Source organism: Amblyomma americanum, chromosome 3 (genome assembly GCF_052857255.1).
Source record: "Amblyomma americanum isolate KBUSLIRL-KWMA chromosome 3, ASM5285725v1, whole genome shotgun sequence".
In the NCBI taxonomy this organism is placed as follows: Eukaryota; Metazoa; Arthropoda; class Arachnida; order Ixodida; family Ixodidae; genus Amblyomma; species Amblyomma americanum.
Window position 1 is genome coordinate 52,814,365 of NC_135499.1, and position 27,376 is coordinate 52,841,740.

The window sequence follows — 27,376 nt, forward strand, 5'->3', positions numbered from 1 at the left end:
TTTTTGTGATTTGAAGGCACTGCGGATGACTATTCTTTGAGAAATCCAAAGTATGGCTGCTGTCAGCTGTAATGTATTTAATGTTCAGTACTTTGCTTTGTTGCTTCCTTGCGTGTGTGTTTGCTTGGCTTGTATGTTTCTGTTTTCCATAGTGTGATAAAAAATCATGTCATTGTACTTCTTTTTTAGATTATTAATGCACATATATAACAAACTACTTTGATCCAGTGACTGTTAGGATTACGCATCACTTGTGTTGCATTTAAGTCACATAAAAAGTGCATTGTGAATATTTCCACCCTTTTATTTTTTATCGTGTTCTAGCAGGAAAAATGGAATGGAATTGAATGGTTGTAGAATGGAATTTCATTTGGAGGTAAGTGAGGCGCAGAAAAAAATAAGCTGTAGAAGAAGTACAGTGCAGCAATAATTTTTGTTACAAAGATAATGCCTTCTGTATGATATGCAGTGCATCGTAGTCACACCTGGCACAGTTTCCTTTTTTTTTTCTGCAACTTAAGGTTACTCTTAAGTACAGTGTCCTTTGTTGTGGCTGCTGTGCACCTGTCACATGTCGGTGTGTTGTGGTATGTGGTGATCAGGGCAGAACGTGGAGCTCCGCAATGCCTACCTGTGGGACAACGTGGTCGTTGAGGACGGCTGCCGCCTGCAGCGGTGCTTGTTGGCCAGCGGAGTGTTGGTGAAGAAGAATGTCACCGTTTCACCTGGATGCGTGCTGTCATTTGGGGTGGGTTCCGCTGCTACATTTTTTTATTTTCATGGGGGACGCGGCTTTCAACTCGCGGAAAATGGTCAAAAAAGCGATTTTTTTAAATATTTATTTTCTGCTTTTACAAGTCATATTTTCTGTGATTACAAATTTTCATCGTCGAAAACCATCAAGAAGTGCGCCAAATCATTGTTTTGATAATCAAGGGTGGCGGAAAATTTCTTCCAAGTAGCGAAAAAACGCCGCTTTTCAAGCCCCGATCTCTCGGCAACCGCCCAACGTAGCGCGGCCATCTTGGTCTCTATGGAAAGCGCGTTCCTCCGACTTCAAATTTCCTGCTTCAGCGGTCTCCTCAGAGAAACAAACGCATAAAAAGCAAAAGTTTCACGGTCGCGCGGTGATTTCCGATTGGCTCCGCACGTCACGTGACAGCAGCGCGCTGCGCAATTGGTCTCCTTGGCGGGTGCATCGTCTGCTACGCGTGCCTCTCGACTCTGCGGCTCCGCTGCTCATCGTGTATGATGGGGTTTAGTCATTTGAGCAGAGAACCTCGGCTCGCCGTGACTGTCTCTTGCGCAGAGCTTAGTTTCGAATACGGATTACGCGGCCGCCATGTTCGTCAGTACGCGCGGAGCATAGTTTCGGAAGCGGCTTTCACTGGCGGTCATGGGTCGGCGACCTCTGAAGTACAAGACGGCGCGTGCCTATGGCACCCGTAAGCGAAAATCGCCGATGGTGAAGAAGAAGAAGTCGTCTGCTTCAATTACTTCTGATGTGCAGCGCACTGACGAAGTTACGGGCTCGCAGGCGAGTACTTCGTGCGCGGCTACGACTGTTGGTGGCGCCGCTCCAAAGCTGCTGCCGAGCACTTCACACGCGGACGATACATCGTGTGCGAGCACGGGGGACTCTTCTGAACTTTCTACTTCGCGCTCTGCATCGCCGGAAGCATCAAGCGATGAAGGCACCGCGCGTGTCGCGGGTTCTCTTGGCACTTCACGCGACGACGCCACGCCGTCCACGAGCACCAGGCGCACCATTCAGGCGCACCTGGAGCCGCTTTTTGTGTCGGAAACATCAAGTGATGAAGGCACCGCGCATGTCGCGGGTCCTCTTGGCACTTCACGCGACGACGCCACGCCGTCCACGAGCTCCGGGCGCACCATTCAGGCGCACCTGGAGCCGCATTTTGTGTTGGAAACATCAAGTGATGAAGGCACCGCGCATGTCGCGGGTCCTCTTGGCACTTCACGCGACGACGCCACGCCGTCCACGAGCACCAGGCGCACCATTCAGGCGCACCTGGAGCCGCTTTTTGTGTCGGAAACATCAAGTGATGAAGGCACCGCGCATGTCGCGGGTCCTCTTGGCACTTCACGCGACAACGCCACGCCGTCCACGAGCACCAGGCGCACCATTCAGGCGCACCTGGAGCCGCTTTTTGTGTCGGAAACATCAAGTGATGAAGGCACCGCGCATGTCGCGGGTCCTCTTGGCACTTCACGCGACGACGCCACGCCGTCCACGAGCACCAGGCGCACCATTCAGGCGCACCTGGAGCCGCTTTTTGTGTCGGAAACATCAAGTGATGAAGGCACCGCGCATGTCGCGGGTCCTCTTGGCACTTCACGCGACGACGCCACGCCGTCCACGAGCACCAGGCGCACCATTCAGGCGCACCTGGAGCCGCTTTTTGTGTCGGAAACATCAAGTGATGAAGGCACCGCGCATGTCGCGGGTCCTCTTGGCACTTCACGCGACGACGCCACGCCGTCCACGAGCTCCGGGCGCACCATTCAGGCGCACCAGGAGCCGCGTTTTGTGTTGGAAACATCAAGTGATGAAGGCACCGCGCATGTCGCGGGTCCTCTTGGCACTTCACGCGACGACGCCACGCCGTCCACGAGCACCAGGCGCACCATTCAGGCGCACCTGGAGCCGCTTTTTGTGTCGGAAACATCAAGTGATGAAGGCACCGCGCATGTCGCGGGTCCTCTTGGCACTTCACGCGACGATGCCACGCCGTCCACGAGCTCCGGGCGCACCATTCAGGCGCACCTGGAGCCGCGTTTTGTGTTGGAAACATCAAGTGATGAAGGCACCGCGCATGTCGCGGGTCCTCTTGGCACTTTACGGGACGACGCCACGCCGTCCACGAGCACCGGGCGCACCATTCAGGCGCACCTGGAGCCGCGTTTTGTGTCGGAAACATCAAGTGATGAAGGCACCGCACATGTCGCGGGTCCTCTTGGCACTTCACGCGACGACGCCACGCCGTCCACGAGCACCAGGCGCACCATTCAGGCGCACCTGGAGCCGCTTTTTGTGTCGGAAACATCAAGTGATGAAGGCACCGCGCTTGTCGCGGGTCCTCTTGGCACTTCACGCGACGACGCCACGCCGTCCACGAGCACCAGGCGCACCATTCAGGCGCACCTGGAGCCGCGTTTTGTGTCGGAAACATCAAGTGATGAAGGCACCGCGCATGTCGCGGGTCCTCTTGGCACTTTACGGGACGACGCCACGCCGTCCACGAGCACCGGGCGCACCATTCAGGCGCACCAGGAGCCGCGTTTTGTGTCGGAAACATCAAGTGATGAAGGCACCGCGCATGTCGCGGGTCCTCTTGGCACTTCACGCGACGACGCCACGCCGTCCACGAGCACCAGGCGCACCATTCAGGCGCACCTGGAGCCGCTTTTTGTGTCGGAAACATCAAGTGATGAAGGCACCGCGCTCTCGCGGGTCCTCTTGGCACTTCACGCGACGACGCCACGCCGTCCACGAGCTACGGGCGCACCATTCAGGCGCACCTGGAGCCGCGTTTTGTGTTGGAAACATCAAGTGATGAAGGCACCGCGCATGTCGCGGGTCCTCTTGGCACTTCACGCGACGACGCCACGCCGTCCACGAGCACCGGGCGCACCATTCAGGCGCACCTGGAGCCGCGTTTTGTGTTGGAAACATCAAGTGATGAAGGCACCGCGCATGTCGCGGGTCCTCTTGGCACTTTACGCTACGACGCCACGCCGTCCACGAGCACCAGGCGCACCTGGAGCCACGTTTTGTGTCGGAAACATCAAGTGATGAAGGCACCGCGCATGTCGCGGGTCCTCTTGGCACTTTACGCTACGACGCCACGCCGTCCACGAGCACCAGGCGCACCTGGAGCCACGTTTTGTGTCGGAAACATCAAGTGATGAAGGCACCGCGCATGTCGCGGGTCCTCTTGGCACTTTACGCTACGACGCCACGCCGTCCACGAGCACCAGGCGCACCTGGAGCCGCGTTTTGTGTCGGAAACATCAAGTGATGAAGGCACCGCACATGTCGCGGGTCCTCTTGGCACTTCACGCGACAACGCCACGCCGTCCACGAGCACCAGGCGCACCTGGAGCCACGTTTTGTGTCGGAAACATCAAGTGATGAAGGCACCGCGCATGTCGCGGGTCCTCTTGGCACTTTACGCTACGACGCCACGCCGTCCACGAGCACCAGGCGCACCTGGAGCCGCGTTTTGTGTCGGAAACATCAAGTGATGAAGGCACCGCGCATGTCGCGGGTCCTCTTGGCACTTTACGCTACGACGCCACGCCGTCCACGAGCACCAGGCGCACCTGGAGCCACGTTTTGTGTCGGAAACATCAAGTGATGAAGGCACCGCACATGTCGCGGGTCCTCTTGGCACTTTACGCTACGACGCCACGCCGTCCACGAGCACCAGGCGCACCTGGAGCCACGTTTTGTGTCGGAAACATCAAGTGATGAAGGCACCGCGCATGTCGCGGGTCCTCTTGGCACTTTACGCTACGACGCCACGCCGTCCACGAGCACCAGGCGCACCTGGAGCCGCGTTTTGTGTCGGAAACATCAAGTGATGAAGGCACCGCACATGTCGCGGGTCCTCTTGGCACTTCACGCGACAACGCCACGCCGTTCACGAGCACCAGGCGCACCTGGAGCCACGTTTTGTGTCGCCAGAAGCATCGCAGGAAGCTGCCACAAAAGTGCAAGCAAAGCTGAGTGCCGTGCCCGCGACCGCGCGGAAAATGAAACTGACGGGTGACGGCGAGGCGCTTGCTACTACAGAAAAAATGGATGAGTTTGTTGTTGTGCAAGTCACGGCCCTAAACGCGCTTCTCGAGAATGCCAAGTGCCAGCAGTGCTCTCAGACAGAACTTTCGGTTCAGCTCATCAGCCGTTGTCTGGGGAAAAAAAACCAGAATGCGGCTGAAAGCCTTCATTCAGTAATTTTGTCGCTGCTGCCAAAAGATAAAAACACATCTTTGACTGCAACAGAGACAGCTCTCAAGAAAGCGGTTTGCAAGTTCAATGCAGGGACCCGCCGTGCTTACACAGAGTACTGTTCGACACTTGGGCTGCAAACTGGCCAACATGCTCTTCGCAGAGCAGCGGAAAAAGACGCCTTGCGGAAAAGAAAGGCAGCGAAAGCACTTCAATCTCGAGGCAAGGCATCCAAGAAGCCCCGTGTTAAAAAGGACACAAACGACTACAACCCCGGTGCCTTTTGATGAGTGAAATACAAGGTGCAACTTCGGAAGCCGTTTTCTCAAAACTGTTTTTTTTTTTTGTCATTTGCTCTGATTGTTCCGCTGATTTTGATACGGTTTTTTTCGCTGCATTCCTTGAGAAATGTTTCAGGTTGTGACATTCTTGGTTTTTTGGCATCCCGTTTGCTGACTTACTGATTCGACTAGTTGTTCACTGTTTAGGTGCCCATTGTAATGTCTGCTCATAAAATATTCAAACTAAAAACTTTTACATTGTAAATAAAAAAATCTAAGAATGTCACGACCTCATCCATTCATTTTGGAATGCAACACACTTTGAAAAAGTCTTCTATCTTATTTTGTAAGTCGCTCAAGCCTGGTACAAGATGAAAAGGAGGAAAATTTTTTAAATAAAAAAGTTGTTGAGATATCAGTTTGAAATTTTTATGGTGATATCACAGAAACATTACCAGTAACCCTGCCAATTTTTATCAGAATCCATAAAGAAATAGGAAAGTTGATCCCGAATGCCACGTCCCCCCTTAAAAACTATGAGAGATAGGTTGCTGTGATCTGTGCAGATGGATTATAGAGCAAAACGGACATTATGTATCTGATAGGGCTTAATGATTAGGTGATTAATCAACTAAAATTACTAATCAACCTTGAAAACCGTCAGCGCCGAAGGCGAGCTTTCTTTCTAAATTTTCCTAACCAACAATGTGGCTAGAAATGTCGAGCATTAAAGATACACATTGCAAAGCTCGTTAAGTTGTTTTTCTCGCATCGCATATGTATAAAAAAGCGTTGCTCGCATTTTTTTATGGCAGGTGTGATCAGCAGGATTGGTATCAGGACTCCCAGGGATTTATAAATATAAAGTAGAGAATGGCCAATTCGGCACATATGGGCATTTAACCATTAACAATACCGTGTCATAATCTTAGGGGGGAGTTTATTTCTTATTTTTAGGAATTGTGAGGTGCAAGTGTAAATGCCGTAACAATACTCACTGCATGTCACTTGATAAACAGTTTCAGTGCATATAATACCGTATTTACGCGCATAATTTGCGCACTTTTTATTCAGAAATTAGGGCCCCGAAGATGAGGATGCGCAAATTACGCAAGGATTTCGCGAGTGCGACTTAAAAAACTCCACAAAAGTCACAACGCGCAATATAGGTATAGTGTATGTTGCTGCGTATACGTCAGCAACCGGACCCGCACCCCACCCTGGCCGCCCCCCGAAAATAAGTTCGCTCTAAATGAAAAGCTGAGCACCCCCACCCCTTGCGGGATGGCATGAAGGTGCGTGCATGAAGCTGAATAAGACGTTAAAACAGCGTCATCGCTTGCGGCCCAGCAAATTGTTTGGTAGTTCCGGATTCCGTAAGTTTGCTTTCGCAACTTCGTCCGAGATAGCAAGCACGAATCAATAAATCAATTATTACACCCCACAATTCTTTAACAGTACCGCGCGAGCGTCGACCAAACTGCTTGTCGGCGCCTTATCACGCCATGGAGCTGCGAAGCCAGCGAGAATAGCCACGTGCGCATAAGTTTTCTGACACAACGATTGTCGTCTATGGGTAAACTTAAGCGCACGTGGTTATTCTCGCCGGCTTCGCCGCTCCGCGCCGTGATAAGGCACTGACAAGCAGTTTGAAACTTGCCATAGAGTTGGGATATCCCATCGCAAGACACGACCAAACAACCAAACACAAGCCGTCAGAGCCACCATGAAATGCGTAACCGGCAGTCGAGTCACATGCATCAGCCAAACAAACAGCGGTGTTGGCTCTTCTATCAGCTGCCGATCCTCCCTGGAAGCGCTGCTGGCCGTTCCGAGTGGCGATGTCGTTGGTGCCGCCGCGATTGTAACAACGGCCTCTGACACCACCATGAACGCCCAGTGCACAAAAGATTCAAAAAGCCTTCCGAACAAACACGTGGAATAGCCGAATGCTACTGGGTAGAGCCATAGGGTAGAGCCCGTGTGCATGGTGGTGGTCTAGCGCAGTGCGGTGCGTAAAATATGCGAGTAAAAAATATTTTTTGTAAACCCGGGTGATAAGTTAAGGGTGCGCAAATTATGCGCGTAAATACTAGTAATCAATTGGTTATGAGGGGAGGGATGAAGAAGGGAGTGAAAGGAGGAAGAGAGAAAAAGGCCACATAGTTGAGGACTCTGGAAAAATTTAGACCGCCAAGGTTCTCTAACGTGCACTCGCATAGCACAGTGCACGAGCAAGTGCACCATCAAAACCCAACCTCTGTGGCTGGAATCCGAACCCTTGTCGTTGAGCTCGACAGCCGGATGCCATAATCACGGAGTCACTGTAGCAGGCTGTTAGTATTCAGTGAAGCTTCAAAGTTGTGCAGAATTGTGATGTTGATATCCGAGTAAATTTTATTTCTGTATGTCACCAACTTACTGCAGTAGGCTAGTGTATGGTGGAGGTAGACAAAAATGAGGTCATCAGCATATAAATTCTCATGCTAATGGATTGGAACACATACTGACATAGCAGAGCAAGCTATAATACTGCCCATTATGGAAACCTATGCACCATTTCATACCAAAGCAGAAGACAGCTATCAATTGGTACACATACAGTAGCATGAAAACTAGCCATGGAACAAATTTTGATGGCACATCAACTAGTAGTGAGAGTGAAATGATTAGATACCTAAACAGCGGCATCAAACAAATTTTCGAAGTTATCTACCTATACAAAGAACTCCATTAAGTTTTGAAATGTAGTCCTTGGTAGTGTCATTAAAAATGAAATTTCTGGGTTGGCTTTGCATTGGTTGGCATGCGCTTTATGCTGTCCTTTGATGCTTTCTTTGCTCTTACATGATGCATGCATGGTTTCACCGACTGTTGTGTGATTATGGTGTACTTGATGCAGGAAGTTTTCCCGGATCATGGCTTTCTCAGAGCTCAAACAAAAAAAAAGTGAGGGGAAATGGGAAACAGGAAAGCAAGTGTGGTTGTGCATTTACTCACAACTCACCCAGAAGTCAAATTTTTCTATAATTATTCACAGCAGCTATGTGTCAGAATTTGTTGATGTTGATCAGAAAGCAAAGAACTGTAATACATAAGTAAGTAACAAAGTTGCAGTGTGAATGCTGTTCACCAAGAGGGGCGTGAGCGTTTGAACAAGTGTCCACAGCTTATCTGTTTCCTGCTTATCCTTAGTATCTGTGCATTGTCTCCGCTCATTTCTTCCGCTGTGTGCTCTGCAGGTGGTGGTGGGGCCCGACATCCACCTCAAGGAAGGCACCCTGCTCCAGCCGGCACCTGACACGGATGGCTTTGAAGATGAGCCTGGAAATGCCGAAGGCAAGTCTGTATTTTTTAAAGGTGCAGGTGGCACCAGTGATGATCTTGTACACTGCTGTCTTTGGTTAGATGGGCTGTCTGTTGTCTCCATATGTACAGTTTACGATGCAAGTAGTATAGTCGATTTAATACAGAATGAACCAAATCGCCCAGATGAAAGTACTTATCGAATAATTAATACTAATTGTTAATTTTTCTTACAAAAAGAGGCCTTTGGCCTGCTGCGGAGTTGGCTCTGGAGTTGGTGCTTATGATGGCAATGGTGACGGCGTCTCTGTAGAGTGTGACACATCTCTGGTGGGCAAGGAAGGACGTGGCTTCCTGTGCCGCCTGGACCAGGGTGATGATGATGAGGACGACGAAGAAGTCGTGATCGAGGACCTCTGGGGACGGCCACCTCCCCCCTCGGAGGACGAGGACAGTGCACCGGAGGAGGACGACCTCTCCTCTGATGGCACAGCATCACCTGTCGATGACACAAAGCGTTAGTGTCTTTTTTTTTTTCTTTCTGGCCTGGCTTATTGAACACGGGAGCGCAGTGGAGAGCTAGCTTACTGACCAGCGTACACTGATATGTCAGACACGAATGTAAAGAATTCTTGGCTCTATTGAACTCCTCCATAGTAATATTTTTGATGAACACATGCAATTTTTACTTATACCAAACAAAGTTGAACATAAAACCGATACGTCGAGCTCTTCAATGCCAAACAGTGCGCACGCTGATAGCGGGTGGTAGGCTTCACTGCACTACGCAGTAGCTGGTACAGCAAGCGTTTGCGCCTTTACCTCTCGTGCACCAACAGCACCAGGTAAGACATAGTGGTGTGGGGGGTTGGTAACTAGGCGGTTGGCAAGTGTTCGTGCCTCTCGGTCCCGATGACAACGCCTGGGTGGCTACTGGAAGGCTGCAACTCTCCACGCCGTAGCTTCCCAGGCATTGTCATCTGGACCGAGAGGCACGAACACTTGCCAACCGCCTAGTTACCAAGCTACGGAAGTTACGGAAAGCTACAGCGTGGACAGTTGCAGCCATCCAGTGCTGGTGTGGCCATAAAACTCAAGGCGGCGTCACGGAGGTAGTAAACACTGCTGTAGCTTTCATTTCTGGTGTACTCCTTTCCATGCAACACCACTGTAGTGTGGAGAAGCCACACTAGCTATCGTCTGGTCTGTCGCTGCTGCGTGCTGGAGGTGCTGTGCAGGGAAGCGCGTTTGACTTCTGTTTTTCGCGGCTTCCAGAATTGCTGTGAGCGCCTTCGAAACGGCGCTGAAACTTCAGAAATGGTTTTTAACTGCTCTCCAGTGGGATGAGGGTCGCCTGACTTACCGTCTCCTCGGTGACTAAATTTCGCCACTCTTTCTTGCATTTTTGATGAAATGTTGCATTACGAATTTCGGCTATATCAAACTATTTTACGACTTCTGGCTGTTTCTCTATAATGAGGTGTGACTGTATTCAGTCTTGTAATTACTGCTTTGAAAGTACTGCAAAAAAAAAAATCATAGGACGATCAGACATCTGAAGAGGAATTTAAACGAAAGCAGTTGGATTTACCCTCGATGGTTACTCTGATGCTTTTACTCTGAACCGAGGCTTCAGACACGACAGAATTTTTCTGGAGGGTGACTGTGAGCGTGGTAGGTCGAGGGTGGTGCTTCTTGGGGGGTGTAACTAGCTCACTGCTCTGCGCTCAATTTCTGCCTGGAAAGGTGGAGCTGGAAGATGGATCTCAATTTTTCTTAAGCTATGTCTGCCCCCTAACACGTGCCTATTTAGTCCAAAAATGAATGATATGCTTTGCTGCCTGTTGTTATTCTGGACTAGATGTGTGGCTTAACAAGCAGAAGGCCACCTGTGCAGAATACCCGTTGCTTTCGTCTAGTGGGCAGGGCACCATCCTTTTCTGAAAATGGGACCACTGCCCTTTGCTTTGAATAGCGTTGCACCTGTTAAAGTTGGCATTTTGTGCAGAAGAGAACGGCAGTGATATGCCACATGAAGCTAGACCCACCATGGAATGCCGCCAAGGTGTCAAATTAGAGTGAAGCAACCCTCCTGTGAGCAAGGCCTACCACCATCCACCTTTAGTCTGCAGTGTTTCCAGCACCCAGCAGAGTGATGTTGCAGGCATGCTGAAGATCGTGCAAAGCTGGTTGCTTGTACTAGAGGTGTGGGTGCTTAACTGCTGCTTTCTGGTTCACCTGATTTCAACCTATTTACCGTATTTATTCGCATACTGGATTCACTTGCATAGTGAACGCTCCTCCTACTTTTTATGTCAAAAAGTAGAATTTTTCTGAGTATTTTATCCCCACATGACGAACCCGCTGCCAAATTTTCAGAGATTTTTGGGAAGAAAAATGCGTTCATTATGTGAGTAAATATAATATTGAATTGAATAGAGTATGAGCTCTAAAATGCATGGAGTGTTTTTGGAAGAGGCAGTCTGCTCCTCTTACCTGACCTCTTACAGTTTTCTAAAGAAGGGTGTGGCAAGAGCACGGACAGGGTAACAGGCAAAGTAACACTGAAAATACAGAAGCAATAGAAGTAAAAATCAGTGGACAAAAAAAAAATGAAATTCAAGAGGCGAATTCAAGTGCTGCAAGTAGAGCGGGCAATGTGACCACAAAGTGGATTACCATTTGAAGTGAAAAGTTTAATGAAGAAGGCCATGCTGTGAGCTGAATGTCAAATCTCCTGGTTTCCTGTGCAGTTTTCTACAACGAGGTGGTGGAGAGCCTGCAGCGTGGGGTCGAGGAGAACGTCAAATGCGACAATCTCATCCTCGAAATCAACTCTTCAAGGCAAGTGCACTCACATGTATTCATTTATTTGTACATACTGCAAACCATAGCTTTGGCTTAACAGAAAGAGCTTTGTAATTAAATGAGAGAAAGGAATTAAACAGGCCAGTGGAGCTACCATATTTACTCGCAATAGGTCGAAATAATATCTTTTTTGCATTGCACAGCACAAAGTTTAAAGTGAACCAAAGTGTGAATCATGGTGCAATAAAAGCAAAGACCTGGCTTCAGATGCTAAAACGGTAAGAGAGAATGATGCCAGCAGCCTTGCTTGCAAGGTTTCTCAGTACATATATGGCAGTTTATACAAGCTTTACTGCATAGTGTCATTGTGTGCTGCCCCCTCCTCAAGAGATCTGCGCAAAATATTTTGAGATGAGGCCATTGCGGAGGTAAGAACAGAGCCCCACAGAGCCAGCCGCATGTTTGGTACTTTAAACTCAGTTGTCGATCCTTCTAACTCTAACTTAACTTCAACGGGCTGATGTCATAATGCATGAACATTGAAAACTTTGCCAGAATTGGCTGCAAGACCAGCCGAATTGTGCTTCTGTCTGGGGTCCAAAAAATCTAAACTGTAAATAATACATGTCGGAAGAGTCCTTGGCTAATGGTGTATTGTGTTCAACAAGAAAAAAAAAAGGTCTCTAGTTGAGCTTGCTCAAAAGAGCTCCGCTGGCGCTACCCACCGTGTAACCGGAACAGCCGATCTGTTATGCGAATTTGGACTATGCCAATAGCAAGAAGAAAGGGTTAATGTTTCTAGGCAGCCTTTGGTCTGCAAAACCTGCCAGCCTACCAGCAGTCCTCAAACATAGCACTGGCGCAGGGATTGTGTATGCCAACAAGAGACCCAAGGACTGCATCATTGTCAATGGAAACTAGAAACTGCTGCTACACTTGGCCTCACTTCAGGTCAAATGGCTTTGAAGCCTTGCCGTGAAGTGGCTTGGCTTGAATGTGTCATCCCAGGCCTAAATTTAGTGTTAAGCGTCATGGGCTCTGCAGGTATGCATACAACATTGCCATGCATGGAGTGATAGCGGTGGTGACTCGGGTGGTGCTCGAGATGCCACTGCTGCTGGGCACCAACAGCGGGGGCAGTGGTGAGGCAGCGGCGCAGCCCAGTGCCGCAGAGTACAGCACCAAATTGCGCAAGTGCCTTGCCCAGTTCCGTGCGCTGCTGCGCAACTACGTTCGAGACACCGAATCCATGGCCGACTGCCTCCTGGGGATCGAGGTGAGCTCACTGTTTTTCTGTTGACACCACGTCACAATTGGCACACCTTTGACAAATGTTAAGCGTGCGTGCCAGCATGCCTGCTTCTGATACACAGACCAGTTCATTTTGTCGGCCTCAAGGAAAATCCCTAAGGTAGTAGAGATTTGATGGAGAACAGTTAATATGTACTGTAATTAACTGGACAGTCGACTCCTGTTAATACGAAGTTCACGGGAAACTTCGAATTAAACAAACTTCCAATTAAGCACAAAACACAAAAACAGCACTTTATTAGTAAGTAGCGAAATCGAGTATTTTCTCTAAGAAAAATAGTCAGTCATCTTCTTCTGCTTCTTCTTGCCGAATCGCGATGCTGAAAGCAGGTTCTGCAGGCTGTAGATGTGGCGGAACGCTTCTTCCGCGTCGCCTTCAGCGGCAAAGAAGCGCTCCACGAGAGCAAGGCCCGCAGCTGCATCAGCAGCCTTAGGTTGTGGCTCGTCTTCAACGTCATCGTCACTTTCCTGGGTCGCTTCCTGGGGCCGAATAATCTCCGCAATCTCGTTATCCGTCAGTGCACCGCACGTTTCGACCACCTTCTCTACGTAATCTTCAAAATTGACGTCCCCGAGAGCATCACCAAAATCAGTGCCGTCAAGCTCGCTTGTTGATGCTTCCTCCGATGAAATTGCAGAGGCATCGTCCGAAGAAGCCGCCACAAAACCGCAAGCCCTGAAGCAGTTTGCGATTGTTTCTTGCTTAACATGATCCCATGCTCGCGCTAACATGTGCACGGCACTGAGCAGGCTCACCTTGTATTTTGTGGAGTTATACATACACAAAATCATGCACTCGAGGAGGTGCCGCCTGTACAGGACCTTAACCTTTTTGGTGATGCCATGGTCCATTGGCTGCAAAACAGATGTTGTGTTTGCAGGCAAAAATGCGAGGCTTATTGCACTCAAGGCTGGCACATCCACGTGAGCACTGCAGTGATCCACAAGGAACAACACCTTGCGGTTCGAAGAAGCAAACTTGCGGTCCAATTTGGTTATCCAGCTCTTGAAAATTTCGGCCGTCATCCACGCTTTCTTGTTCGACTCATAGTCTACAGGCAGCGTCTTTACGCCTTTAAAACATCTCGGCTTGGTGGCTTTCCCGATCACTAGTAAGCGACATCGTTCAATGCCAGTCATGTTAGCTGCGATCAGCATCGACACCCTCTCCTTGCTGCGTTTGCCCCCCAGCACAGTCGTCGTCCTTGAATGTCAGGGTCTTCTCTAGTAGAAGCCGATAGGAGAGTGCAGTCTCATCTGCATTGTGATGTCTTCTGGCTTGTATTCGCTGAGATATTCACGCAGCTTTTTGTCCTTCGACATGGCGCATGTTTCTTGGTTAACGGACGCTTCTTCACCACACATGCTCTTAAATTTAAAACGAGGTCATGGCGATGTTTGAAGCGCGTCAGCAATCTGACGAAACGAAGTCATCAATTCCCAACATTGCTGCAAGCGTTCGGGCTTTCATCGCAACAATCTCTCCACTGAGAGGAACTTTGTTGCTCCGGGCCTCCCTAATCCAAACCAGCAGAGCCCTCTCCAACTCTGGGTAAGCGCCGGCGCGCATTCACTTGTGAGACGTCTTGAACTTGTTGTTCTCAAATGCATCCATTATTGTGCGCTTGAAGTTTGAGTGTGTGTTCAGCTTGATTGCGTTCTTCCACGCAATGTCTTGTTTGGCAGCACGTCCCTTCTCAACTTCCTTCAAAACCTCGACTTTTGTTGCCAGGTCGAGCGTGCGATAAGAACCGCGGTTAGCATGGCTATCAACGGTGCGACTAGTACAGTCAATTCCGAAGCGTAGGATCACCCGAGGAACAACCTAGCCAACGAGCTGCCCGCACAATGCAACAGAGGCGCTTTACCGTATTTACACGATTGTAAGTCGATCCTTTTTTTGAAATTTAAAATTCCAAAGTGGAGGGGTCGACTTACAATTGAAACGAAACCTTGAACTGCCAATAAAAGCAAGAAAAACAATCTATCAGGGACGCTACTGCGATGTTAGAAGTTTTTGTTTGCTCTACGGCTCCAAGCGTAGCATTCAGGTTTTCCGCGGGCTTTTTGGCCAGGATTTTTTATTTTTTATTTTTACTGCGCACACCGTTACCCACCGCGATGGTTCAGTGCTACTGAACAGGATACCCGGGTTAGAACCCAACTGCGGCGGCAGCGTTTCGATGGAAGCGAAACGCAAAGGCGCCCGTGTGCTGTGTGATGTCAGTACACCAGGTTAAAGATCCCCAGGTGGTCGAAATTATTCGGGAGTCCTTCACTATGGCACCTCGTTCTTCCTTTCTTCTTTCACTCCCTCCTTTATCTCTTCCCTTACAACTGGGTTTCCACCAATATTTGAGACAAATACACTTCCTTTCCCCCAAAACCAATTTCATTTCATTTCACTCGTGGGAAGGGCCGCTGTCCAGCTGTTCCAATCGCTGAGTCTGCGCCAGCGCCCGGGAGTGTCGCTAGCTGATGGAAGAGCCGCTATTTCAGTTGGTTGCGCAATACGTAACAGCGGCGCTTCTGGGGAATGCCGATGTTTGCTGGAAGAGCCGACGCCCCGACACCGATCACTCTTTGTTTGGTGGTGCTTGGAGTTGATGCTTTTGACTCGACTGCTGGCTGTGTGCTTCGCCATGAGCTCTCCAGGTTAGAAAAGCATTCGGCGCTCATTCACTGCAGCGTTCAAGAGGGAGGCCATCATCTACGCCAAAGAAACCAACAACTGCGCGGCGGGCCGCAAGTTCGACGTTTCTGAACAGTTAGTGCGGGAGTGGCGGAAGCAGCGAGACAAAATTTTCGATTGCGACTCCAAGCGAAGAGGTTTCCGCGGGCCGAAGTCGGGACGCTTTCTGGAGCTGGAGGTCAAGCTTGCAGTGTATGTCACCGAAATACGTGATCGGTCCCTTCCAGTGACATGCGAAATGATCACGCTACAAGGCCGGGTCTTTGCTGCGGAAGCTGGAATACTCCGAACAGACCTCAAAGCCAGCAGGGCTTGGGCTTCGAAATTTATGAAGAGGGCTAGCTTCTCTCTTCGTCAGCGTACTAGTGTATGCCAGAAGCTGCCTGCTGCTTACGAGGAGAAAGTTCTCGCCTTCCATAGGCACTACCTCAAGCTCCGCGACTCGCGGCGATACCTGCTCGGCCAAATCGGCAATGCGAACCAGACTCCCGTCTACTTCGACGTGATGAGAAACACAACAGTGAGCATGAGGGGAGCTCGCGAGGTTAAGCTTCTCACGACAGGAAACGAGAAACTTCGGTTCACTGTTATGCTATCATGCTTGGCAGATGGCACAAAGCTCCAACCGTACATTGTCTTCAAAAGAAAAACCATGCCAAAGGAAATGTTCCCGAAAGGTGTGATTTTGCGAGTGAACGAAAAAGGCTTTATGACAGACGACTTAATTATTGATTGGTACCGTTGGGTGTGGCTTTTGAGGCCAGGGGCATCCCTCAAAAATCGCAATCCGAACCTCCTCGTGCTGGACTCATTTCGCGGCCACCTTATTGCGAAAGTGGAGGCAGAGCTCCGAAAAGAACATACTGGTACAGATATGCTGGTGATTCCCGGTGGTCTGACGGGGCAGCTGCAGCCGCTAGACGTTGGCATTAACAAGCCATTCAAGGACTTGCGGCGTGAGTACAACGAGTGGCTGGCGGCAGAAGGGCGGGAACTTATGCCAACGGGGCGCGTGAAGAGAGCCTCCCTGGCGGCTGTGTGCGGGTGGGTGATTTCCGCTTGAGCGGCCGTTCCACGCGATGTCATGGTGTGGTCATTTAGGAAGTGCGGGCTTTCCATGGAGGACGATGTGCTGTGGGATCGCAGCGGCGACGACGACGACAACAGCAGTACCACTGAAGATGACTCAAGTGAGGATGAATAGCCCATCTATGCCCATCGTTTTTGAAGCGCTCCACCGGTGTTTTTTTTTTTTTCGGACATGCGATTGGGGGGGTCGACTTACATTCGAGTCGACTTACAATCGTGTAAATACGGTACGCTGCGCACGCTGCAAGACTAATCTCGCACAGTCTCGCCACTGCCAGTATTCAGTGCTGCGTGCGCCTATGACATCAGCGTGCCCTCCGCGGTCAGCTGCGGCCACGCGCGGCATCCGCTTCGCCTCCCGCCGGAGCTGATCACGGAGACCGCGGCAGCCGTAGCAATGAATAATCGCGCCACTCAAAGAATGGCTGCGCTGCGGACAGCTGCGATGGCAATGACACCAAAGCGGAGGATGGAGCTATTGTAGCACTTGAAAAATTGCACACTGTACCAAAGTATGACGGTCATCTCGAGGATCCCGGCTGAAAATTAACTTCCAATTAAACAATATTACTGATGAGGACTTCGAATTGTCAAGCGATTGCTTCCATAGGATTACATGCAAAACTGACGGGACCAGCTCTTCACTTCTAATTAACCGCAAATTCCAATTAAGCTGCTTCGAATTATCGGGAGTCAACTGCATACAGTTGATCCCGGACATATTGAACTCGAAGCAGACACGAAATAGTTCGATATATCGATAATTCGATATATAAACATGTCAACAGATGAGCCCACTTTTAACCCAGAAGCGTGAATTTGGTGCACCCACATTAGCGGTCAGCGTACTGCAGCGACGTGCTGCCCGCTGGCATACCGGCCGCACACTGCTCTTCGCGGGTGCGGGAACCCGCGAGGCACACGGACGCGCGCACTTGCATGCATGTGTTTAAGGAAATAAAAATGAAATGAGTGTTACTTCCTGTCAGAAGGTGTCGAATAGGAAAGCACACTAGGCGCATATTCATGTTCTGCTCCATGGGTATGAGCATGCACGCTCACCAGATATGCAACTGGGACAGACCGGAGCGTCGTCGAAGTTCTGCATTTCGCACAGCGCGGCACAAACATCATTGCAGTTGGGGCTCATTTCAGAGCTGCAGTGGGTGGTGCTTTGAGAGAAGCCATCGCAGATCATAAGAGGTTTAATTCTGGCCCTGGTGCCTATAAGCTCAGTAATAACTTCATTAAAATTACGGCACAGTTGATTTCCGCGTTGCCTTCAGCAGCGAAACAGGTCAAGCGAGAGCCGCCTCAAGCATTCAGTGAGCTAGGCTGGCTTCATTGTACGACATCTAGTGCACCGAACGCTGGGCTGTCTCCATGACAGCAGTGTTGTGATAGAAAAAAAAGCACGCCATGCCGAAGGCCACTTTCAAGCAGATATTCATCTCCTGATGCGTTTTTGCACCGTTAGTGTAGCCAGCAGGTCCTAGGGGCCGCATAGCTGACATGACTCCATGTTCAAAAAGTGATTGTGGGGGCGCCATTAGGAGAAGCGCCATTGCAGGGTCACGGCGCACAGTTCAATATATCGAATATCTGCTGAACAGGATTTCAATAAAAGCAAATGCTTCCTTTAATTTTGCATGGGATTTTTAAGGGGATATTCTGAGAGTTCAATATAAGCAATAATTCAATGTATCCGGGATTGACTGTATGCCGTATTTACTCTCGTAATGAACCCACCCTCCACTTTTGTCATAAATTAGTGTGCGTAGTTAAAAAAAAATAATAATAATGCCCAGTCTGCACCGGCTTTTGTCATTGAGAATTAACCTTTCTTTTTTTTATATCGGGTAAAAAACGTGCACCTGGCCACAAGGACCCTTGTTCAGCATGTTTGCTTTCTCTCTTCATTTTTGGCTGCCAGCAATGACTTTCGCAAAATTAAAGGATCGTGCCGTGATGCAGCAAACACCCTTTGAAGCAAACGATGCTAATAAACACTGGCCACACATGAACGCGAGTTACCCAGAGACCCAACTTGTCGACCTTGCACTCTTGTTGATGCTAGATAAGCGGGCGGGTGGGTGAACAGAAGGGCAGGCAAGTGGGTGGAAGGGCGGATGGTATGGTATGAAATGAAATTTGGACTCTTATAAAAAAATCTTTCCCTTGTAATGAACCCTCCGTCTCAAATTTATGTCAGCTTTTATGAAAAAATTCGGGGGGGCACTTTGTTCACTTAAAGTGCGGTGATGCGAAAGCCTTTAGCTCGATGTTGCAGCTTGTGTCGCTGATGTGTGGTGAAGATGCAGATTAAAGACTACACAATTGTTTGCTTCACGAAACTTTCGCTGTCGTTCATTGGCGCGCGCAGGCTTGGTTGCTGGAGACACAGGAGATCGTTTAGGCGGCATCCTTCCAGATCAACGTTCAGGAGGCGTGTGGCAAGATTGCCTGGGGAGCGCTCCTCTAGAACGTGGCACCATTCAATGCACAGTAGGCTGAAGCACAGGTGCATTGTCTGCTGGCGCCTTGCGCATGCGCAGCGCATTATCGTACCTGTACTGAGTTCCCAGTTACGACATACTACACCAACCACTAGTATTACTAATTAACCAGTTACCAATTAACTAATTGCTATTTAACTGTGAGGACACTTGTCTGCTTACATGAGGAATGCAAAAGCATGCGTTTTGAGGAAAGGACGCAGTATCTCTCAGATCTGGAAACCTCGATGGACACTTCAACCACAACAGCTATAATGACTTTTCTGGGAACATTCTGCTGGCCAGTCATGAGCCTATAGAGGCTTTCGCCTTAAAAAAGTAGGGTCATTACATAAGTAAATACGGTATATACTGTAATTTTGTAGACAGTAGTTCGGACCCGGTGTAAAAACTGCAGAGCTCAATCCCAGAAAGAAAAAAATTACAGATTGCTCGTACAGGGGCTAGGTGCACACAGCCTGCGCATCAAAAATCATGTACAGGCACTTATTACCGAAGATGCTGCGTTAACACAAAAAAAAAAAATCATGTCACTATCACTCATTGTAATTTGCCATTTGCAAAAATAGGTAGTTATCACAGTCTGAGCACTTGCCATGATCAGTGTCATCTGTACTGTTGGAACAAAAAAGGCATACTGTGAGTAAAGCTTAGATTTGGGAGAGTTGGTAAGCATTCGTGGTGGGTGAACGTTACTATATATTACCATTTTTCGTTCTTCAATAAACTCACTTGCTAGTCAGCGCTTGTCTTGCCTTTGTCCCGCCTTTGTTGCGCTGTTCACCCACCATGAAGGCATACTGCGTCTTAATCAGGAAAAGCCTTTCATTCATTGCCTTCTCACTGGCTTCACTATCTCGCTGTTTGCAGGGAAAAACATATAGCAGAACATTGCAGTACCCACTTGTCGTTTTAGCAGGGCTACACATACCAGTTATGTTGTGTAAAGTAAGGTGCCACTGATCAGACACGTGCTGGTCAAATTTCGCTAGTAATGTTCTTCAAAGTAGAGATAAGAGCTAGTGCTGCTAGGCACATGTACTGCCAGTACTCGCACAGTGACAACAGAAGCACAGCATAACCGTCATTAAAAAAATTTGTTGCAATGGAAATTGCTCTATGCGTTGCGTGTGCAGTTTTCAAAACAAAAATGCTGTGTAGTCTACACCTACATTCAGTATAGCTTATGCACAGCTGTGAACATTTGTACATGTATACTGTATTTACACGGATGCAATGTGACCACGATTGTAATGCAAGGGTCAACTTTGTGGGCACATAAAAGAAAAACATGGAAGAACACTAGGAACGCTGTCGCAGTATATACAGAAAGATGAGTAGAAGCTTACGAACAAAAGTACCTTAAGAAATGGCTTTCACATGCCCTTTTTGTTTCAAGAGCAGCAGCAAACATTATCAGATAAGGCCGATATAAGTACGAAGTCCCAGCACACTGTCAGCACGTCGACCGTGCCCTTTAGATGCCTCGTCATAAAAACGAAACTTCTTCCAGTTGGTAAACCGAGCGGCAGGTCATGCCTCCCAAACGTCGGTGGCCGTTCTTGGCAACATTTACACGAGTCGTTACCTTGTGCAAAGCCACTGAAAAATTACACAAGTTCGATATTGTTGAAAAGTGTCTCAGATAGTGATAAAGAGAAATTTTGTGCACCCGAAGCCGATCACTGCCAATAGCATGTGGCATCGGCGGCACTGCGAATTTTGAGGGAGTCTGCCGAACTTTCAGAGAATGAAACGAAGTCATTTATGATGCCTTCAAGTCGTGTGTATTCCATCACATTTCCTTGAGACGATGCATCGACTCTGCGCATGGTACGGAAATGCGCCGTCCCCCAGCAAGGAGTATCTGACTGCTCGGCTGCTGCTTTGATAAGTGTTGAGCGGTATTTGTCGCTCAGAGCCTCCATTGGTTAACCAATGTGGTATTCTAATTTTGCTTTTTTGTTTTTTCCGTTTCTCAATCAATCAATCAGTAATCAAAGTCAGGCACGTGTCCAAGGGGCATTCTTGTTAGGCACAAGCCCAGCCCCCCTCCAAGAAAAAATTTCTGGCTACGTGCCTGATCAGAGTAATCTGCAAAGACGGGAAGAGAACAGAACGGGTCAGGGAACAGATGCAATTTAACTTCTTACTGTGCTATAGGCCATCGGTCATATAGTTGAGCCTCGTTATGACGAACTTGAAGCGGCCCGATGATTACTTCATTATAGCCATGGCTTCGTTATAGCCCGTCTTGGCCAAACTTTCAAGGGAAATTGTCATTCTTTCGTTATATATAATATTTCGTTTAAAAAGTTGCATTATAGCAAGGTTCGACTGTATATGACCGTTGTGTTGAACTTGCCACCAAAAATTATTCAAGTTGGCGCTTCTGGACAAGCTACACCATTTAGTTTGCTTCTATAGCACAAACTCTTTGGTTTCAGTTTAGTTTTTCCATTTTCTAACACGAGGAGATGACGTGAAAATGAAACTTTGCGTTGTCCGGTGGCTAGCGATCCTGGCATCCGTTTCGCCATGCACTCCTCAAAAGCGAAAGGCTATACCGAGCACTTTAGTTAGTTTGGATGCAGTCTTTCTTTTTTTATGAGTAGCAGTGGCGAGTTAAACAACGATGTGGATTGCTTGGGTTTTAGTTCCGATAGCACATGTTTCGGTTTACCGTTCAAGTTGTATTTTATGTAATGCTTTTGAGTGATTTTATTTGATGCTGTGCAACGTGCTATAACGAAATGAGGCCACACCCCATTTTCATCCATAGAATCAATTCACTGCTAACTGAAATAACAAATGGAGAGAAGGAGGAACTGCAAGCTCTGCTGTAAAAAACCAAGAACAGAACTCAGAACAAGTGCAGTGTGCAGCATGCTCCAAATCTATCTCCACTTCACATCTTCACGTGACTGCTTTCTCTAGTGGCACAGCAATCATATTCCCCCAACTTGATGCAAGGCCACGGAAAGTGTTGTGCATTATGTATGCAGCTGACAATGACAAGTATGGTAGCTAAGAATATGTGCAACTTTTTGTATATTTAATTTTTTTGTGATCATCTTCTGGCTTAGCGCAGCATCTTATTTTTGTTTTGCTTGTATTGTTTTTGTTACCAGCGTATTTAACCTACAATTCGTTGAAAAGTTTTTTACACAACTGTGCCGGTTTTTTTCGTTCGGAAGTAGTATAACCAGTAAGCTATAGTGTGATGCCTTGCACTGCGCAGTGCATTTTTCGCTTGAAGAAGTAGGTTAGAATTTAGAGCACCCAAAATTGGTCATTTTTTGGGGGGTAAAAAAAACAGTTAAAGTGATATTTTAGTCAAAATCAAGAAGATGAAATGGCATGAGCAGGTCATGTACTACAAAGTCAAGATAACCGATGGTCCAGTGGGCAGCCGAGTCCGGTGCGCAGCTGGCGTAAAACAGGGTTAACTGGAGATGAACGGGAGAGGCCTGCAATAGCCATAAAGTCACACACAATTTGAAGGTTACAGCATCTGTTTCAGCCAAAACAGACCAGTAAAGTTTTCCCCACGCGAAGGTTGCCGAGTTTGCAAAAAAAAATGAGCGTGGAGGACAGAGGAGTACTTCGGCTAGCTAATCTCATGCATTTCTTTCTGCTTTCTTATGAAAATAAACCGAATCATAGTAGGTTGAGCCTGAAATGATCCACGTTCAAATCGTATCAGACCGTAGTATACTAGTTAGGCTGATATTGATGATTGTTGTTATTATGCTTTCTTCAGGGCACGGACTAGGAAAAACTTTTCTGTAACTATTAGGATTAGAAAATTGTGTGTAGCTTCCCTTTGAAGCTGTATAACTAGCTCAAATAGACCTGGTGGCAAATATTACCTCTTCAAAGGGCAGTTGAGTTAGTCTCCATACTTGCACCCCCCTTCCTTAGCGCACAAAAGAGCCACGTATCAGGCAAAGCAAGTTAATTTGCGGCATGATGCCCACTTGTTACTGCTTTTGGAGGTACAGTATTACTTGTTACAATTGAGCATGCTGCACCCAGAGACCTTTTGCCATGCTCCAGTATTTGTCATTCACGCACTGTGCACTTCAGGATACCAGCAGATTCCAGACAGTGCTCAAGTACTAATTGGTGGGACACTGTTCAGTGCCCAGTTCCATTTCTTTGTTGACATAACTGGGGACTTGCTATGTGAAGAGTCCTTTCTGTTTGCTTTTTATTTATTTTCTCATTGACTGCACGTCCACTTCAGGAGTTCGTGGCCCTGCATGAGCAGTACTCTGCTGCTGTGGGGAGCATTCTCAATTGGATGTACGACCAAGAACTGCTGTCCGAAGAGGCCATCACTGCATGGTTCCACGAGCATGACCCCAGCACGCCAGGACCAGCGGGGCTGGCTCGGAAGGCGGTAGGCACCTCTTTCATCCACACTTCATGGCTTTTTGGGAACCTTCATGCGGCACAGGGTCAGGAGCATTTGTGTTGCATAGCAAGAACCTTTACCTGAGTGTGTAGCTCTTTTCTAAGGAAACCGTGACGAGCAAAACCAATTTTTTTATTTTATTTGTTTTTTCCCTTGTGCTTTTTATTACTGATGTGTACCGAGTAGCCTTTCATGTGGTGTCCCAAGCTTCCTTTTTTTTCGTCATGCATGCACTGTGCATTTCTTGAAGGTTGTTCTTTGAAGAAAAAAAAATAACTCAAACTCAATTGCACTTGCTTGGGCAACACAACTGAAATGTGCAGGCTGTCACCATTACAAACCATGCTCATTGACCATGCACCACTTTCTTTTTAATTTGTTATTTTTCATTCTTGGCGTCTTCATTCTCATCATCTTCTCTTTACGCCACAACATCGGTCATTCTCAACTTTAGGTGCATAGATCCCTGGGAGTCCCCACTCCCCATACCACTCCTGGTGCTATTGTGCAACAGTTCAGCAATGTGCCACTGCCCTGCGACGGCAGGTGCTCCCAGCGATGGGGCTTGTGCAACCCGAGTTGCTCTTCCCAAGCAACCGCTCGAGACCAATCATTAATTTAACTGCCACGTGCCATGGCGGGCAGTTTGCTCACTATCCGGTCGGCAGGGCTTCACTCCGAGGGCTTCACCTTGGGATTCACCTCGGGCTTCACTTTCTTCGAGACATATCCCCTCCAATGCTCATACATTTAAAAAAAAAATCGAGGCAGGTGCAGTTTTACAATGCAAAATTTCTTGGATTTCGGTTGGCGGTTGCATTCCAAAAGTTTGTGTTAATTCTGGCACTTGTGGGAAAGGAAACGGAAGTCCTTGGATTGTTCAGCTTATCTGAGGTGGCTTGTTTGAGTTTGTCTCGCAGCAAGTTCTTTGTAGTATTTTCAAACGAGGAAAATGTGGCATGGCACATCTTGCAATCCTCAACTTTATCAGGGACACATGCTGCTGCTTGCAGTTTTCAGCGTGTGTACATAGTAGTTAGCAAACTTTTTGCGCTTCTCATTTGTTTCATTTCCTTATTAGATCCTTTCATTGCTAACAAGATTTCCAGCAGGATCTTGAGGTGCACCCCCGCCTGCTGTAAATTTCTTGTAATAAACTCTCTGACAGCTTTTATTTACATTGAACAATACAGCAAAATCTCTATAAATTGGAAACTTAGATGATTCGGACTGCTGGCATTGTTCCAGTGAACTTCTATTTGTGTTCATGGTGCTGTGTGCTCGTTAATTCTGATGCTGACAGTCTCGGACTGCTTGATTCAGACGAACTCTTGAAGGATGCTCATCACGGGGTACATTCAGCATGGCAAGCGATCATACAAATATCTCTCCTCCAGCCTGAATAGCGTGATGCACCGTCATTGCACACTAACGTGCACACAGCGGCAGGCCTCATCCTGAATCCATCCCGCTCTTCCTGGGTGGATGCTCTGCACGCCATTCACTCGATGAACTAGCAAAGACTGGTCACCTGAGCAGTGCGTGAAGCAGAGGCCGAGGGCTCCTGGATTTCTAAGAGCCCTGCCAAGGCACAAGAGCTACTCTTTTTTTTTCTTTCAGTAAATACAGTTTATTCCTTCACATCCTCCTCCGTGACAACTTTTCTTGACAGTGGAGCAAAAGCTACAGAGGTGAAACACACCTTCTTCCTATGCAGCATAATAAAGTCCCCAGTTGCAGGCAATACGTAGTCGTCGCTTAAAATATCGTATAACAAAACTGCCAACTTTCAACGCTGGAGAGTCAAGGCAAAAAAAGTTTCTTCGAATACGACGAATTTGCTAAACATGTCTTGGTACATGAAGCTTCCATAGATGGCGCCAGCTACACAAGCGATGGAGCAAAGCAACTGCTCAAAGAACAACGCACCAGGTGGCCAGGTGCAACGTCATTTGTCCGAACAGTTGGGGGAGTGGCACAGTTTCACATGCTCCACCCCTCTAGCCTTCCCTCAGCTACATGCTTCTTGAGGAGAGGCCCCCTTTACTGCATCACAGCATAAAAAAGGCTGTGAAAGCTTGTAGCATTTGGAACACTTCTGCTTTGTCATTCGTGACACTGTGCAAGCGGTAGAGCATAGCATTTGACACAGCTGCAAAAAATCGCTGTTGCCACGCTTTTCACCAGATAAATTTACTACGATTTCAATGGGTTTTCAAAACTTTTGGGGCTCTTCGAATAATTCTTCAAGTCCGAATTGATGAGGTTTTGATGTCAGTTGCACTGACTCAGCAGGAAAAGTCACAAAAGGCAGTGTCATTGTTCTACCTTCAACCACATAAACATTTGCTTTGTGTCAGTTTTTTTTAACGTGATAACGTTAAGACTTCTGTTTTGCTGAAAATCTGGATTTTTTTTTTTTTTGAGCAAAAAAGCAGTTGGCTTATCCTAGGTCACGTGTCCTTGCAGTGCCATCACAACCTGCCCACCATATTGTGAGCAAACTGCCCACCATGATAGGTGGCAGTTAAATTAACAAATGGTCACAAGAGGTTACTCAGAAAGAGCACCCTGGGTCTCACAAGCCCCACCGGTGGCTGTATTTGAAACAGCCACCGGCCAGTGCAGTGGTGCATTGCTCAACCGCTGCACCACTGCACCAGTAGGGGCATAAGGACTCTCGGGGATCTATGAAGGTAAAGTAGAGAATGACCAATTCTGCATATTATGGGCATTTACCCATTAACTCTATTGCATCATACCCTTAGGGCAGAGCTGAAGTGTCCCCTTGTTTTTTTTTTGCCCTTTCTATTGCTGTGCAGGCTGCCAAGTTTGTGCACTGGCTTGAGGAAGCCGAAGAAGAGAGTGAAGAAGAAGACAGCGACTAATGCAGAGAAATAAATTAATTAAACCACAAATTTGCTGTGCCTTGTATTTTATACCTGGAGCTCACTGCTTTGGACCAAAAGAATCACTCACGCGAGTTTTGCATGCCATACAAGGCTGAAAGCGCTGGATATTAAACAGACACCAAGGACAACCCTGTAAATTCTGCGTCTCTTTCTGTATACCATGATGTTTGTCTGGCAGGAAAAGTCACATTTGTGACCGTGAAAATTTGATTTGAAGATTCCCCCATGACTCAATTCAGCTCGAGAAAGGAAAACAGTAGCGCCGAAAAAAACACACACAGCAGAAGAATGGCGTAGGACAAGCGCTTGTCCTATGTCGTTCTTCTGCTGTGTGCGTGTTTTTTGGCGCTACTGTTTTCCTTTTTCTAGCAATATGAACCATCTAGACCAAATAGAAGTTCTTCTAAAATACACTCAATTCAAACTCCTGATATCGAGGCCTATAAGGTTTCTTAGATTCCCATTTCAACGTGAATGGCGGTGCAGTGTCTGGGATCAGCGTCAAAAATGTGTCGACACACCCCGGTTTACTTGCAAAATGAGCCAGTGATGACAAGAGCTGCATTTTTTTGTGTGTTTTGCTGGCCTACGAAGGCTCCATTTTTTTATGAGTGGTCTCTTTGTGATTAAAACATGGTAATCTATTGATAAAGGCCAACATCAATTTGTCCTCAATGTCAGTTTAATTGGAATTATTAAAACCATCGTCAATTCCATTTAATTACAATGATTAAGTCCGGCATGTACAGTCATGGACGAAAGATTGCAGATTCGTGGAAAAAAAATTTACTGCAGCATGGTTGGGCACAGCAGGTCAGTGAAATGCAATGAAGTGCGAGGAGACATAGTGCTCCATCTGCTAGAAGATTACCATCTGACTGGCTAGCAAGGCAACGTAAAAGTAAATTTTATCTGCCAATCCGCACCCCACAAACTTTTGTCCAAGACTGTACTAGGTTTACAGCTGCTTCTGTGCCATAAAAATACAAAACAACTATTCACAAGCTATGAACGAAAAAGGTGCCACGTATCAAGGAACATGCACTGCAGCAGGGGAACAGTGCCA

The 27,376-nt window shown here is 47.8% G+C and overlaps 1 protein-coding gene across 1 annotated transcript in view; it reads left to right on the forward strand.

Moving 5' to 3' along the window:
• eIF2Bepsilon (eukaryotic translation initiation factor 2B subunit epsilon) overlaps positions 1-26,316 on the forward strand; it is a 57,524-nt gene extending 31,208 nt beyond the window's left edge. The window contains exons 9-15 of the mRNA XM_077657380.1: positions 603-748; positions 8,499-8,595; positions 8,876-9,079; positions 11,316-11,406; positions 12,415-12,646; positions 23,228-23,383; positions 26,221-26,316. Of these exons, the coding sequence (XP_077513506.1) occupies positions 603-748; positions 8,499-8,595; positions 8,876-9,079; positions 11,316-11,406; positions 12,415-12,646; positions 23,228-23,383; positions 26,221-26,286 (992 nt within the window). The 3' untranslated portion in view covers positions 26,287-26,316. The remainder of the gene's footprint in view (positions 1-602; positions 749-8,498; positions 8,596-8,875; positions 9,080-11,315; positions 11,407-12,414; positions 12,647-23,227; positions 23,384-26,220) is intronic.
• Positions 26,317-27,376: the final 1,060 nt, after the last annotated feature.